Genomic DNA, 15572 nt, shown 5'->3' on the forward strand with positions numbered 1-15572 from the left:
CACCCAGAGAGCTGCCTGTGTGGGAGCCCAAGGGGATTCAGAGACAAAATCCCGCCCTGGGGAGGGGCAAGCTGCCGGTGGCAGACACAGGCGCTGAGTCTAGAGGAAAAGGAGTGGTCGGGCCTTCTCATCCAAAAGCCAGATTTGTGCCCAAGGGACTGGGCTTAGAAAAGGCGGGCGGGGGCGGCGGGAATAGGGTCAGCTGGGGAGATAGAAGAGGCAGGCGGGGTTCCCGTACTCCAGGGGGCAGGCATGCTGGGGGCGGGAGGAAGGGCTGCCAGGAGAAGTGACGCAGCTGGGGCCCACCTCCTCCTCCCTGGGTGAGTCGCCTGGGCAGGGATGGAAACCATGGCTGGAAGACCCAGGAGCCACAGCCACGCACACGGCAGGGCTGGGCTTCGTGGCTAGGGGTGTGGAATCTGGCAGGAAAAGAATGACTAAACTTCTCAGGGTGTGGGTGTGGGGAGAAACATGCCTCTGGGCTGTTTGGAGGGAAGAAACCATTCAAAGGGGATTGGGGTGACACATGGGAAAGTGGGAACCATGGGCCCAAGGACGACCCATTCCTCCCGCAACTGCCCCCAACCATGGCAAGCTTTGGCCTCTTCTGCATCTTCCAGGTCCTGTTAGGGGTTCAGCTCAGCTACTGGAAAGATCCCGGGGTCACCAGAAGATCCCTGCCAGAGGGCAGCAGTAGGGCCCGCCCAGTGTGGGGGGAGAGAACCCGGGAGAAGGAGGCCTCGGTTAGGGCTGGTGGCGCAGGCCATGGTCTCCAAGGTGGAGAGCTGGGGCGGAAGCCAGCTGCCCAAAGGCAATCATCTTGAAAAGAGCTCAACTCTCAGAAGTGGGCATTGCCTGCTCCCTGCCGGGCTGGGCTGGGCCACACACAGAGAGGAGGTGTTACCTAAAACAGGGATGGCAAATACCATTCGCCAATCAATGGGTAGCACTGTGGTGAGAATTCTGGGCACTGTGGGAAAGGACACTAGGATCAATTAGTGATGTTTGCCATTGGCAAAGGGACAGGGGCAAGTGCAACAGAACAGCCTAATCAATCATCGTATCTGCTATGGAGGCAGGAGGATAGTGGCAGCATCCAGGAGAGAGTCTCCTGATCAATGTCTGTCATGGGTACAGGAGGGGTATCACGTGCAAAGCTATCACATGGGGGAAAAAATTCCTTGACCAGTTAGTCACATCTGCCACGGAATGGGGAGTAGTGACATGCTTAGGAAACAAAAATGCCAGGATCAATTAGTGATGTCTGCCAGGGGCACAGGACAGGAGAGAGGTACAAGGAAAAGAGTGCTGGATCAATTAAGAATGTCTGCCTTGAGTGCAGGAGGGGAAAATTTCTGCATGGTGTTGTCTGGAAACAGAGTGGTGGCAGTGGCAAGAATAAGCTCTTGCAGGGCTTGAGCAAAATCATCCCCGGCCAGGGAGGTGAAGGGAGAAAGGCCTGGGGTGTTAGCTAAGTATTTGCCATCCCTGACCTACAGGAAACTAGGAAACCGTGTCAGGAATGGGCTGGAGGGGTGGGCGCCAGATGGGGGCAGTGGTCAGGTTAGTGTCTGTGTGAGTCAGCTTAGCCCAGGGCAACACGAAGCCTGGCAGGCGGCAGCCACGGCAGAGGTTTTTAAAGGTTAGCTGGATTTTTAGTTGTTCTGTTATTTATTTATTTATTTTTGGCAGGGGGCGGGGGGGGGAGGGGATATTATGGGGTGGCGTGGTCTCCACCACTACCAAGTTCTCTAATGTTTGCTACCACACTAAGTGAGTACTTACCAAGATCTCCCCCTTTGAAAATGCAAAGTTAGGGTTGTGGGGAAATCAAAGAAGAGCAGGCGGAGGAAAAGAGACGTAAGGGACATGAGGGGATGGAGAAAAAGCAGGAAAGGCACAAAAATGAGGAGAGAGAAGAGCAGGGGGAGAAAACAGCAAAAGAAAAAAAAATTACATGCTATTAATTATATTCATGGTGTTAATATTTAATTCATTATCATCTCCCGAAATGAAAAAGCAACAATATATGTATTACCTATGGCAAGCGCAAAAAAAAAATCATGCAGTGGTTACACCCTTCTTTTCCAGAGGGCTCTGTCATCGTGCAAGATAAAGAGCAGAGCCCCCACCCCCACCCCCGCCCCATGTGGAGAAGGCAGGGGACACCGGCAGAAATTTTTGCAAAGATGATATGTTTTCTTAAGCAGGAAAAAAAAAAAAAGGGCACCTAATACTGGCCTATATAAAGCTGTTCTTACTTCACAAGGCCTCTGGCTGGGGCATGACATCAAGGTGGAGAACCCCCCATACAGCTCTGGGTTTCCCCAGGTATGGGGATCAAAGCACCCCCAGGCTCCCGAGACCTGCCTGTCACAACCAGCCTCCCCCCAGGCTCCGAGTCTCCAGGGCTGGGCCTGGGAACCCAATGTGGCTGCAGACACCAGAGGGACTGGGCTGCCCGCCTCCTTAGTGTCAAGTTCTAGCCGTGGCCTTGGATGTCAGACAGGGCCTTCTGCAAATCTGCTCCCTAGGCCCTGCCAGAGCTGCCGCTCAAAGACCGGTTTCCCAAAATATCAAAACCGAAGTGGATATGAGAGGCTGGAGGGGTGGGGGTGGGGGTTTCTGGAAGGACATGCTATGAGCCAGGTGCCATCGCTGGGCTCGGTGGTCCCTTAGTGCCCTCCCACCCCCAAGGGTGGAGCTGCGGGCCGTGGAGGGTGCAGGGGTGGGCGGTTACCTGGTTGGGGATGGCTCTCTTCTTGTTCAGCTGGGTGCTCCTCTGCTGGGCGCTGAAACCAAAGCACAGAGAGAGCTCATGCGGCAGGAAGCCCATGAGGGACGAGGAGCAAGAGGCCCTCGTGGCCCAGGTGGGGTTCTCTCCCGAGTGGGGGCCAAGGACAGAGGCAGAGAGAAGCCCCCCGTGTACGAAGGGCTGCCCAAGGGAAAGAGAGCGGGCTCATGGAACGAACGAGATACCAAATTAAACCCTGACTTCTCATCCCTGATCTCGGCCACTGCTGAGAGCGCCAGCTATTTCTAGGAGTCACTGGGTCCTGGTACTTCCAAGAGGGGGCATGGGAAGCTGGATTCCCAAGTGGCTGGGAGGTAGCCATGCTGGCTTCAGAGTAACCTTCAGTGTTTGGGGGCTCAAACTTGAGGCTTCTTCCCGCTTTCTCCTCCCATCCTGGCCCGGGCACGAGGCCCAGAGCGGCTCTGACCACAGGGCCATCCAGACTGGGAGATGAGGCTATGGGACAGCTGCTCGCCATGAAAACGCTACTCATCTTGGATGGCTCCTGACCCAAGTCAGAGGACAGTCAAGGTCAATGTGTTTCTGCAAGGTCCCTTATTTACCTATAGTCCCAGATCTCTTTACTTCATCTATGTTGTTTCCTGGCTAGTTCACAACAGACAGACAAAGTCTCCTTTATTTTGTACGTGGGCACCTACTCAGCTCCCTTGTTTGTCCTAATATATTTTCTACTCGGACCATCATTATCACCAACGGCAACCAACTGTTAACTCCTGTTACTTAGGGGTCATATTGTCTTTTCTTATCACATTGCTTTAGCTGGAACTTTTGAAACAACATGAAAAGGCAAAACATCTTGTTTAATCCCTTTACTGAATGCCTCTGGGATTTTACCTTAAAGTTCAAGCTGGCTGTTGGATAAGGTAGTGTGTGTGTGTGTGTGTGTGTGTGTGTGTGTGTGTGTGTGTGTGTGTGTGTGTGTGTGTGTGTGTGTGTGTGTGTGTGTGTGTGTGTGTGTGTGTGTGTGTGTGTGTGTGTGTCTGCGCGCGCGCGCGCGTGCGTGTATGTTAAGGAAGTAGGCTTCTGTTCCTAGATCAGTAAACGGTGGAACATTAAGAATGGAAATGAGGGACTTCCCTGCCGGTCCAGTGGTTAAGATTCCGCGCGTCCACTGCAGGGGGCATGGGTTCAATCTCTGGTCAGGGAACTAAGATTCCCACATGCCGTGTGGCGCAGAAAAAAAAGAAAAGAATGGAAGTGGAATTTATCCACTGATTTCCTTAAGATCAATATATTTACTACAAGGACTTTTTCTCTGGGCCTTGTTTTTAGTGTCTTGAGGGCAGTGAGAAAACACCCCAGAACTTCTATGCACAGCAAGGAGGTGGATCAATAGTGTCTGAAGGACACAGAGCTAAGCCACTCACAGTGATGTCTGGGTGCTGGTGAGGTCCCAGATGCTCTACTTCCTAAGGGCTTCCTGGGTCTCACACATGCCTCGCAGCCCCTCTTTCCCTTGCCTCCTTGGTGTGTGTGTATGTGTGTGTCTGTGTGTGTGGTGTGCACATGTGTGTGTGTCTGTGGTGTGTCTGTGTCTGTGTGCGTGGTGTGCGTGGTGTGTGTGTGTGTGTGGTGTGTGTGTGTGTGGTGTGCGCCTGTGGTGTGTGTGTGTGTGTGGTGCGCATGTGTGTGTGTGGTGTGCGCATGTGTGCGTGTGTGTGTGTGGGGTGTGCGCATGTGTGTGTGTGCATGTGTGTCTGTGGGGGGGTGTGTCTGTGTGTGTGTGTGGTGTGTGCATGTGTGTGTCTGTGTGTGTGTGTCTGTGTGTGTGGTGTGTGCTGGGGGGAAAATCCAAAGTGCTCCCCTTGGCCTGCAGGCCCTCCTGTGACGAGGCCGTGACCTCACCCTTCCACCTTGCCTTGGCCTTCATGCTCCGGCTTCTCAGCCTTCCTTCCCTGTCTCCAGTGCTCTCTGACCCCGCTCCACTCCGGCCCCACCGCCTGGCTGTCATGACTTCCTTGGGAAGGTCTCTCCAAGCCTCATCCCTCACTGCCCTCTCCCACAGCCCCTCCACCTGCCCTCCTTTCCCACTGTCATCCTCCTTATGAGAACTGGCTTAACGACAGCGTGTGGGTTCTCAGCCTCGGGGTTCTGAAAAGGCAAGGCCCAAGTCTGGCTTGTTCACCATCCTAGGACAAAGGCAGTGCTCCGTGGCTATTCCGGGGGCTCCTGCGACATCCCACCCAGGGCCGGGGCCTGGGCCTGGGCCGGGTGGAGCCTGGCACCCTGGGCCCCGCCCCCAGCCAGGGCGTCCCCCGTTCACACACTAGGGAAAAGGCACACAGCAGGCAATACCCACCCGGTCACCAGCTGCTCAGTATAGTAACAGCTGGGGTAAGTGGGAAGGCCCAGGAATCCAGAGGAAAGAGTGGAGTGGTCAAAGGAAAAACAGGAGAGATTGTGAGAAGGAACTGTGGATGAAGTGTGAGAAGCAGAGACATCAAGGTGAGGAAAACAGCAGCAACGTGAAAAGGGGGACCGGCGTTTCCAGGCCCCACACACCCGGCTGCTGGGGGAGCAGGAGCAAGTGGGGCTGAGAGCCCAGCCTGGGGGCAGTGCCCGGCCAGGGCCCCTCAGCCTTCCCCACAGCGGGGACAGTCCGGCCGGGGCCCTCAGCTCACCTGGGCTGCGGCAGCAGCTTCTAATCATGCCCCCCATTCATTTGTTCACTCATTCATTAATTCCACTCACCAACCACGTGTCCAGCACAGAAGGGCTGAGTGCACTGATGAATGTCTACCCAGGGAACTACTCAGCCAGCAGAGACCCTGGACGGGAAGACCCTCTTGCCCAGCCTGCTAGCCCCTTCCTCCCTGCACCCCCAAGGCCAGGCCACAAGGCCACCCTCCGGACTCCCACGGGCGGTAGACAGCCCCACCCCGGCACTGACCACACTGTGTCTTAACTGCCTGGGGGCAGCTCTGTCCCTGGCGCAGGACCTTCCTTTCAGGGTGGGGACCTGGGTCTGGGCCTGCTCACTGCTGTTCTCACAGGGCCTGGTGCAATGAAAGCACACCAGTGATACCGGCTGAACAAATACAAGGAGGCTGGCTACCAACCGCCTGTTATTCTATCAGCCTCCGGAAAGAGGACCTTCGCGAGCCATCAGAACAATCTGTGTGATACTCACCGAGGCGGGGGGCTGATGGCATCAGCGGGTGACACTGGAGGCCACCAGCATTTATATTTATATCCTGCTGAAATCAGCGCCCTGCTCTTCTGGCCCCTTATCCGGGTGCCGTGGAAGGTTCTAGTTTTAAATCTACAGCATATGGACAAAAGCCATGCAAATCCTGGCAGCACTTCCCCAAGAGCAGCCCCTGGAGCCCTGAGCCCCTGAGCTGCTCAGTGAAAGGGCCCAGTGCACGTGGGGGAGACTGGGAAAGCTGCACGTGTGTACGAAAGGCTCTGAGAAGCCCTGCAGGAAAGGAAGCAGTGAACGCTAGTTAGCCTTGCCCTTTCTTGAAGCCTCTGACCACTGGACCGCCCTTTCCTCCTTAAACTAACCATGGGGGTGCCCCACAGGAGGTGCATTGGGGACAAGGAGGCTGGGGGGGTCGCTGCTACCCAGCAAAGCTTCCAGATGCTCTCCGATGGCCCCGCGCTTCACCTGGGGACCCATGACAGAGAGACCTTCGTGCCCCGGCCCAGCAGCGGAATCCCAACTTGACCGCCTTTCTCAAGGTGTGGCTCTGAGGGTGGACACTCATGCCACCCCACCAGCCGCTATCTTGAAAAGTACATACTTGGCAAATCCAATGAAGTCTTCGTGGTTCGTGTTGATGTAGGACTGCTCGATGTCGATCAGAAGAAGAATCTGGGGGAAAGCGGGGGTCATGGTGAGAACAGAGCCCAGCGTGGCAGGGAGGGGCTGCTGCCAGAGCACTTCCCGCACCCGCCAGCAGGGGGTGCCCCGGAACAACCACACTGTTTCCCAGTTAGGAGAAGAATGATCACCCACCCACTCCTTCCCATATCCTGGGGTCCATCTGCAGGGGGAAGGGGGCATGGGTGCTTCCAGACACCAAGGCCTCACAAGTGAGAAAGACTGGGCCAAAAGAGCAGAGTGAGGCAGCCCAATGTGGTAGCCACAAGTGCGGCCTCCGAGGCCTGGAGTAGGGCAGTAAGGCCTCACTGCAAAGGCTTACGTAGGTCACAATATGTCATGTTGAGAGTAGTGCCCGGCATGCTATAAGTGCCTCATTAAAACGGCAAAGGTGGAAACTATTCAATATCCTGTGATAAACCATAACAGAAAAGAATATGAAAAAGAATGTATATACATGGATAACTGAATCACTTTCCTGTACAGCAGAAATTAAACAACATTGTAAATCAACTATACTTCAGTAAAGGACTTCCCTAGAGGCGCAGTGGTTAAGAATCCACCTGCCAATGCAGGGGACACGGGTTCGATCCCTAGTCTGGGAAGATCCCACATGTTGCAGAGCAACTAAGCCCGTGCACCACAACTACTGAGCCTGCTCTAGAGCCTGCGAGCCACAACTACTGAGCCCGCGTGCCTACAGCCCATGCTCTGCAACAAGAGAAGCCACCACAATAAGAAGCCCGCGCACCGCAACGAAGAGTAACGCCCGCTCGCCACAACTAGAGAAAGCCCGCATGCAGCAACGAAGACCCGACGCAGCCAAAAATAAATAAAATTTAAAAAAAAAACAGAAAAACTATACTTAGGTAAAATTAAAAACAAACAAAAAACTGGCAAAGGTAATTTGGCCAGGTAAGGACATTAAAATGAAACACACGGGCACAAAGGCACACACCAGCCAGCCAGGATGTCGTCTCAGATAAGACACGGGCCCTTAAACAGCCCTGTCACTTCACTGTGCCTCTGAACCCTCAAGCATAAAGCGGGCCAGGCACTCGGATCTTGGGGGGTTGTTGGAAAATGCTGGGGTGCTCGGTCCACGGGAGACACTGTCGCTGGTTTAAAAGGTCTGAGTCCTGTTGCCCCAGAGCCCAGCCATGACAACAGTGGGGCAACCGGGGGCTCTGGTGTGTATGGAAGGGACAGTAGCATTCTTGCCAACCATGACAACAAAACAAATTAGAATCTCTCAAGCTTTTCACAAAACTTCCAGGTTACAGAAGCTTCGAGGGAATGGGGGACCCTGTGAAGGACAAATGAGTAAGTTTCTTCTCCGTCAATGTCAAGGGGAGAGGGACTGTTCTAAACAAGGTGGTCTCACAACCAAATACAACAGGTGGGCTTGTTTCGGTTCCAGTTTGAATAAACAGCGGCCAATCTCCTGGGATAAACCATAATGGGAAATAATATACATATATATATACATAAAGCAAGTCTATGTGTGTATAACTGAGTCGCTTTGCTGTACTGCAGAGATTGGCACACATATTGAAGTATAAATCAACTATACTTCAATTTAAAAAAAAAAAAGAGAGAGAGAGAGAGAGAACACAGTGGACCACCGTGGGGGAAATAACCCAAACCAGGCGTCGGGCCACATGAAGGCAGGATGACAGCCCTGGGCTGAGCAGGTGACAGGTGAGACTTGAACTGTGGCTGTGTGGGGCATCTCACTCTCTACCTTTGGGTATGCTTATGCAGTCTTCATAAGACAGTGTAAAAACACAGAAAGCACTCAAACATGTTCTGGTGGGTGAATGGATAAGCAGGCTGTGGTCCACGTGCACCATGAAACACTACTTGGCAGTCCTAAGAGACACACTTTGGCTACACCACAAACAACAGGGATGAGTCCTGAATGCATGGTGCAGAGTGAAGGGACACAGGATCAAAAGGCTATCACAGGGCTTCCCTGGTGGCGCAGTGGTTGAGAGTCCGCCTGCCGATGCAGGGGACAAGGGTTCATGCCCCGGTCTGGGAAGATCCCACATGCGGCGAAGCGGCTGGGCCCGTGAGCCGTGGCCGCTGAGCCTGTGCGTCCGGAGCCTGTGCTTCGCAACGGGAGAGGCCACAACGGTGAGAGGCCCGCGTACCGCAAAAAACAAACAAACAAAAAAAACTCACACTGCACGACCAAGATCTACTGCACATAAACTGTATCTGAAGAATGAAACAAAAAGCCAGTACCTGGTCCTTGGTCCTCCCCTCCCGTTCCCGGATGTAAGTGGTGACGATTCGTTCGGTCTCCTCTCGCAACCGGGGGTAGGAGCTGAGCTGGAGGGAAAGCAGAGTGGCGGCGTCGGCTGGGTCCTCGTGGCTTGGGCAGCAAAGTGAGCCAAAAGGAGAACATGGGAGGAGGGGGGGTGACGTGGAGTGTGCCCACCGGTTCCCCACCCCGCTCCTGTCTCAGAGCTGCTCCAGCCGGGAGACAGGAAGGGGACGGTGAGGGGACGGTGGGCCGGAGAGACCGAGAGGGTGCCCGCACACAAGCAGAGGTGCTTTTCGAGACTGCGTCTCGGAGGTGGAAAGTGGCAGAAAGTGGAGAAAGCGGGTGACAGCCACCCCCCTCCCTCGAAGTGCTGGGTGAGAGCAAGGACACAGTGTAATTAAAGCCCCTGGGCCGCCAGGGCGAGGTCCCGAGCGCAGCTCAGGAGTGCGCAGCAGCGCCCGTTCTAGCATAGGGGGAGGGCCAGCATCTGGGCCATCGACCTCGGAGGGACTCCCTTGCGGGGGGTGGGAAACTGCTCCCAATCATCTCACCTTTGGGATCCACTCCTCTGGCACCCCCGCTGCCCCAGCCTTTGCAGCAGCAACCAACCCAACGCACAGAAGCCCACCTTCCATGGTTTGGGGAAAGACCACGAGTTGGGAAAAATTGAGCCAATGGTCAAAATCACTAGAGGAAAAATTCCATTTTCTTTTTTGGCTACACCACGCGGCTTGTGAGATCTTAGTTCCCCGACCAGGGGTCAAAACCTGAACTGCAGAGTCCTAACCACTGGCCCGCCAAGGAACTCTGAAAAATTCTCAGATGCCTTGTGATGTAAGAACACGCAGACCAGCACACGGGCGAAGCGTTTCACCGCGTTGGTGGCAGTTTGGAAACCACCTTTCTCAAAGCGTGCCAGGGATGGGCATGGACACTCATCCCTGCTGCCTGCTTAGTAAGTGCATCTGGCGACATCAAAGGCCTTCCATCCCCGTCAGAGGCCCAAGATGCAAAGGTGGAACGCAAGTGCGACTGGCCCACCCCCTTGTGTCAGCCAAGGCAAAGTTGAGATGTCTCCAAGCGACCACTGGCCCACGGAAGGGGGTTCCTGCCGAGGCAGAGTTTCCCAGATGCTTGGGTTAAGACTCACGATGGGAAAGAGGAGATGGGGGACAGAGGCATAGGTGATAATAATGAAACCTTCTGTTACCTTCTCAGCACACTTTTTAATGACCGTGGCCAGTTCTGAGACCACGAGATCAACACACTTCAAACTCGGCTCTTTGAGTTTTACAATCTGTTTTTTCACAATGGCTTCAAAGGCCATGTCGGGGGTGAAGAGCCCCGTCCTGGGTCATGCGGAGGGCGGGATGAGGTAAAAAGACACCCAGGGGGCAGTGCAGGCCACACACGCGGGACGGGAGACAGAGAAAGAAGAAACGAGAGTCAGCTGGTTAGTGACATGCATGGAGGAGCCTGCGCCCGCATTTGCCCCGGAAGCTGCTTCGGATCAAGAGGCGACCTGGGTCCAAGGGGTGGGCTCAGTCTGGGGTTTAATTATAAAAGTGCTACGGGTGGGAGTCAGCCTACGAACAGCTAAAGGTTTGGGGAGGCCTTGCCTTTTCGTATCTGTGACAATGGGCTCTAGGACGAACATTTCCAAACCACCTGGGTTTCTTTCCCTTCCCTTGTCCAATCGAAGAAGCTTAAGAAGCAAATGTGGGCTTTTCCAGACTGAGAACAGAAGGATGAAGCAGAAACTCCTGCCTTGGAAGGCCGACCCAGAGCTCCACGGCCATGGGGGACGTGCAAGCACAAACTGGCCACTAGGAAGCGCTTCAGCACCTTGGCCAACACGTGCTGCCCCGGGAACCAGGCCGGGGGTCCGAGGGCCACTGCCTGGGGACAGCACTGCTCCTGCGGGAGCTGGTGGAGGCTGTTAGGGGCGAGCCCAGGGCCGAGCACTCCTTAGGCCGTTGGCGTTTGGGCCTTTCTCGGCGCCTTGGGGACAGAGAAGTGGCTGGCTCCGGGAAAGCCTGAGGGTGCCAGGCATTTGTCAAGAAGGCATTTGTGAGGGGCAGGGAGGTTCAGGGAGCTTGGCCTCCAGCAGGTGACGCGAGGTCCCTCTCTGCTTCCCAGAAGACAGCAAAGCGACAGCCCAGCAAGACCCCCATCAGACACATGCTAAGCTTGGTATCAGGGTCCCAGGGAGCCCTGCCCACCAGTCTGGAATCTGGAGGCCTGGCACCCCCAGGCTGCACCCAGGCCAAAACGCTTCTGCCCCAGCCTCTGGGTAGAGGCCACGTTCTTGGAAACTGAGGCAATCTGGGAAGGGGAGGGAGGGGGACCAGCGGGGCAAAGGCCAAGCAGCCATCGGGAGCCTGATACCAAACTCCCACAGCCCCGTTTCCACAAGGCCAGGAGTCACCCTGCCGAGGGTCCAATACCTTACTGGTACACTGCCTAACTGTATTGATTAGCTCCTGGATAACCAGGTCGACACATTTCAGACAGGGCTCTTTCAGCTTGACGACCTGCTTTTTCACAATGGCCTCGAATGCCAAGTCCGGGGTGAAGAGCCCGGTCCTAAAACCATCCGTACCCGGGGAGGGGGCAGGGGAGATAAGTCAGAGAGAAACAAAGCACGGTCAGCGATTTCATAGGCAGGGGCTGGGTTCCCGAGAGAGCCAAGGTTGCAGCAAGTCTGGGGGTCGGACGCCCGCGTCCGCTACCGGGAACCCCCCAGGGCGATGTGAGGACCCCACGGCGACACAAGCGTGGAGGGCGGGAGCAAAACGGTGGGGACCCAGGAGGAGTCCAGGGCACCCATGACGGGGACAAATGCTGGGGTTCCTGCAATCGTGCCTTGGGTCTGACTTCCTCCCCACCCCCCAGGGCAAATCTGCAGTGAGCTTTCTGACTTGGCTGACCACGGTAACTGGGCCCTTTAACCCACGTTTAACCCAAGGGCAGCGGACAGCCGCGGGGCTTACGACAGATCCACACAGAACTAAGCACATCCACCCTCGAGTGCCTTTGGAGACCCAGAGGGAGAGACTGACAGCTACTGCAAACCATCCCAGAGCCCTCTCCAGGCCCCCCCCCCAGTTGGGGCACCCCAAGGATTGTGGGGACTGACTCGCTGCAGGGTGGCACCATGGAGGTGAAGGGAACACGGCGCCTCCCCCCGTGGAACTTGCCTGACTCCGTGGATATTCTTAATGGCGTAGCTGATCTCCCGTCTTAAGTCCTTCTCGTCGAACTCCATCTGAGAAGAGACAAACCAAACACATGCAAGGAGGTGCCTGAGGCACCGCCACATCAGGTCTGTAGCTAGGGAATGTCACCTCCCGTGTACCATTTACATTCACAGGGCAGAATGTTTAATTGGTCAGAATTTTCAAGAACATTAAAACTCAGTTTCAGCAAGGATGCTCTGAAACTAACACTCTTGCTCTCTTGGAAGGAAAATCAACTCAAACTTTCTTCTGGGCTATGTGGCAGTAAAAATCAAAACATACCTATACTGTCACAAGGTCGTTTTTAAGAGCTCTAGGAATTTATCTTGAGGAATTAATCAAGGATTAGCTACATTCACAAAACCAGCCATAACTGCTGAAAAATGTGCAAAGAACCTAAATGCCGCGAAATGGGAGACTGGTTAAATGAACGATGGGACAGTCATAAAAATAAGATAGTGTTCTGCCATTGACAACGCATGAAATGTATATACTAGTTTGGAAAGATGGCAAATCATTTGAAAAAAAAAAAGAATACAAAGGTGCATGATTCATCTTTTAAAAAATACATATGCACACACTGGTATGGATGAATATATGTATTGTGTTTGTGGACGCAGTGAGGCTTTTTGCCTGCATTTGCACAGAAATAATTCTCAAAGGACACACATCCAGGTGCTAAGAGGCATTGTCTGTAGGTGTTAGGATTATGGGTGTTTTTTTCCTTTTAGCTGTTGCTCTTCTATTGAAAAGAACATGACTGGTTTTTACAAAGATGGCACGTGCCCACTGTAAAAAAGTATAAAACTTCAAGCAATTAAAACAAAAAGAAAACCTCCAATCCCAGCACCCAGAGCTGACATTTTGTGAATATCCTTGCAGGTCTGTCTCTGCAAAAAGACACACATCTAGACATGCGTGTACGATTTCATATGAAGGATGTTGTAACTATCATCTGTATGTTCTGTTGTACATGCTGGCTCCATAATCTGCTTTTTCCCTTTCAACCACATGCTGGGGACATTTTCCCATGTGAGTTTACCTATATTTTCTATGTACTTTGCAAAGAACATGTATTCAGAGGAAGAAAATGGAACTTTTCCTACAGCTCTGCTGGAAATCTCTAAGCTCAGGGAAGGAGGCCCGGGCCCGAAAGTGGGAGCTCGAGACCTCGTGGCCTGGGAAGAGGCCGGGTTCAAGGTGGACTGAGCAGAAGGGTCAAGGCTGACCAGAGGGCCTGGCCCGGGCAGCGCTACCTTCACCAGCTCGAAGGGAAACCGCTCGTGGAAGATGCGATTGATCCGGGCACCCCCGGAGAGCTCTAGCGTGTCCACTTGGTCTCCGGAGCCCTCGATCCTCTTTTCGAAGTCCACCCCAAACTGCTGGACCATCCTATGAGGAAACAGAAGACCCGAAGGTCAAAGCAGAGGTTTTAACACAGCTCCGGAATTACGTCCCTGGTCAAGCCGTGGCTTACTTTCCTCCGCGGTGAAAGCACTGTATCCTAACCACTAGGCCACCAGGGAACGCCCATCTTTTTATTTTTTAGCAGCAAAACCAGACAAAATCCAGGAGCAGCCAGTGGCAAGCACTTGCTACACACCAGGCCCGCTCTATAGGCCTGCTACGACTATTCATTCATTGAGTTGGGGGCTCGGGGGGGGGGGCAGTTATTACTCCCATTTTGCAGATGGCAAGAGGGAGGTGCGGGGTGTGTGTCGGGGGTCACAGTTTAGCAATCTCTGCCCTGAGGTTTGGCCTGATCCAGCAGGACCATAACGTGAAAAGGGAGCCCCTGCACACAATTCAGGTGGCTTCCACTGGTTCCCGCCACCTCCCAGTCTGCTTGGGTCAGGACTCCACCACTGATGGGCTGAGAGGCCTTGGACAGGTGGCTCTGCCCTCTGAGCCTCAGTTTCTTCATCTGCAAAGTGGGTTGGTTGTAACAGCACTTCCACACAGGGTCACTGTAATAAGGATTTAAGGAGTTTCTAGATTTCATCAACTCAAAGCAGGCATTGGTCCCCAAATGCACTAATGGCCCTGGACACCCCCCAAAAAGAAAAATGTTGCCAATTAATGGTAATTCATCTGAATCATCTGGTTTGAGAAGTTAAAAAAAAATTTTTTTAAGTGCACACCTAATTGATGAAATGTGGTAAACGCCACGCGTGGCCCCTTAGAATCCAGCCCAGCCCTTAAAAAAAAAGTGTCTCAGAGTATTGCTGATTAGTGCTGTGAAGAAGTGAACAGTAAAGAACCAAGATATTTATCAGTGTTTTGGTCTTCTTTAGCATTTCTAATTATTTTCCCCAGTCCCTTGCACTGTCTGTCTGAATCATTTCCTCATTTCCATTCCCCCAATTCTGGATCTCCTCAAGTACTGTGTGGAGGTTCCCCAGAAGAGGAGCTGCTCCAATCGGGACCAGCCCCGCACTGGGCTGGCAGCAGGGAGCTGGCAGTTCCCTGGCACAGAGAAGCCCGGCTCTTACGGGCAAATACAGCTGATGCCTGCAAGCTGCCAGGGCGGCCAGCCTCGGCCACCAATGGATGGGGTTCTTCCAGAACACCCAGGGGGTCACGCACAGGGCGTCCCAGATCCCCAGAAGCTCTCTGCCCACGTGAAGCAGACAGCGCCCACGCTTGACTTCCTTCCCAGAGACACAAAAAGGCCTACGTTAATGCTGCACCTGGAATGGGGACCTTGAACGGTGGCCAAATCAGGGCCAAGGTCGTAAACGGCTGAGCACTACAGCAAGGACAGAGTACGGAGCAGGGAGTGGTTTAGGCAGCGGGATGAAGACCACGCCAGCTGCCGCCAGACTCGGAAGGGAAAAGACGCAGCATGCGTGAGCATCAGCCTCCCAGGGGCCCTGGAGTCCGCGCTGCACGCAGAGAGCATACTTACCAACTGTCATGAGTTAAATTGTGTCCCCCCCCAAAATTCATGTTGATGTCCTGACCTCCAGGACCTCAGAATGTGATCTTATTTGGAAACAAGAGTCTTTGCAGATGTCATTAGTTAAGATGGGGTCATACTGGAGAAGGGTGGGCCCCTAAGCCACTGTGACTGGTGTCCTTAGAAAAAGGGGAAATTTGGACACACAACACAGGGAGAACGGCATGTGAAGATAAGACAGAGATTGGGAACCCCAAAGTTGCCAGCAAGCCACTCGAAGTCCACAGAAGAAAGCAACCCTGCCGACACCCTGATTTTGGACACTCAGTCCAAAATCAGTACATAACTATGAGACGATACATTTCTTTTTCTTTCTTTCTTTTTTTTGGACACACTGCGGGGCTTGTGGGATCTTACTTCTCTGACCAGGGATTGAACCCAAGCCCTCGGCAGTGAGAGCACAGAGTCCTAACCACTGGACCGCCAGGGAATTCCCAATAAACTTCTATTTCAGTTTAAGG

General features: G+C 53.7%; 1 protein-coding gene across 10 annotated transcripts in view; it reads right to left on the reverse strand.

Annotated features, from left to right (window-relative positions):
- The window catches only part of DNM2 (dynamin 2), a 93417-nt gene that overhangs the window by 19331 nt on the left and 58514 nt on the right, over positions 1-15572 (reverse strand). For 5 of the 10 annotated variants that reach the window (XM_060145165.1, XM_060145159.1, XM_060145157.1 and 2 more), the window contains exons 8-14: positions 13409-13544; positions 12114-12181; positions 11361-11499; positions 8892-8978; positions 6562-6632; positions 2741-2792; positions 1786-1797 (exon numbers count right to left, since the gene is read on the reverse strand). In XM_060145165.1, the coding sequence (XP_060001148.1) occupies positions 1786-1797; positions 2741-2792; positions 6562-6632; positions 8892-8978; positions 11361-11499; positions 12114-12181; positions 13409-13544 (565 nt within the window). Of the gene's footprint in view, positions 1-1785; positions 1798-2740; positions 2793-6561; positions 6633-8891; positions 8979-10123; positions 10263-11360; positions 11500-12113; positions 12182-13408; positions 13545-15572 lie in introns of all 10 variants that reach the window. The other 5 variants (XM_060145160.1, XM_060145158.1, XM_060145164.1 and 2 more) reach the window with 3 other exon arrangements.

This window comes from Lagenorhynchus albirostris, chromosome 3, assembly GCF_949774975.1.
Source record: "Lagenorhynchus albirostris chromosome 3, mLagAlb1.1, whole genome shotgun sequence".
NCBI lineage: Eukaryota > Metazoa > Chordata > Mammalia > Artiodactyla > Delphinidae > Lagenorhynchus > Lagenorhynchus albirostris.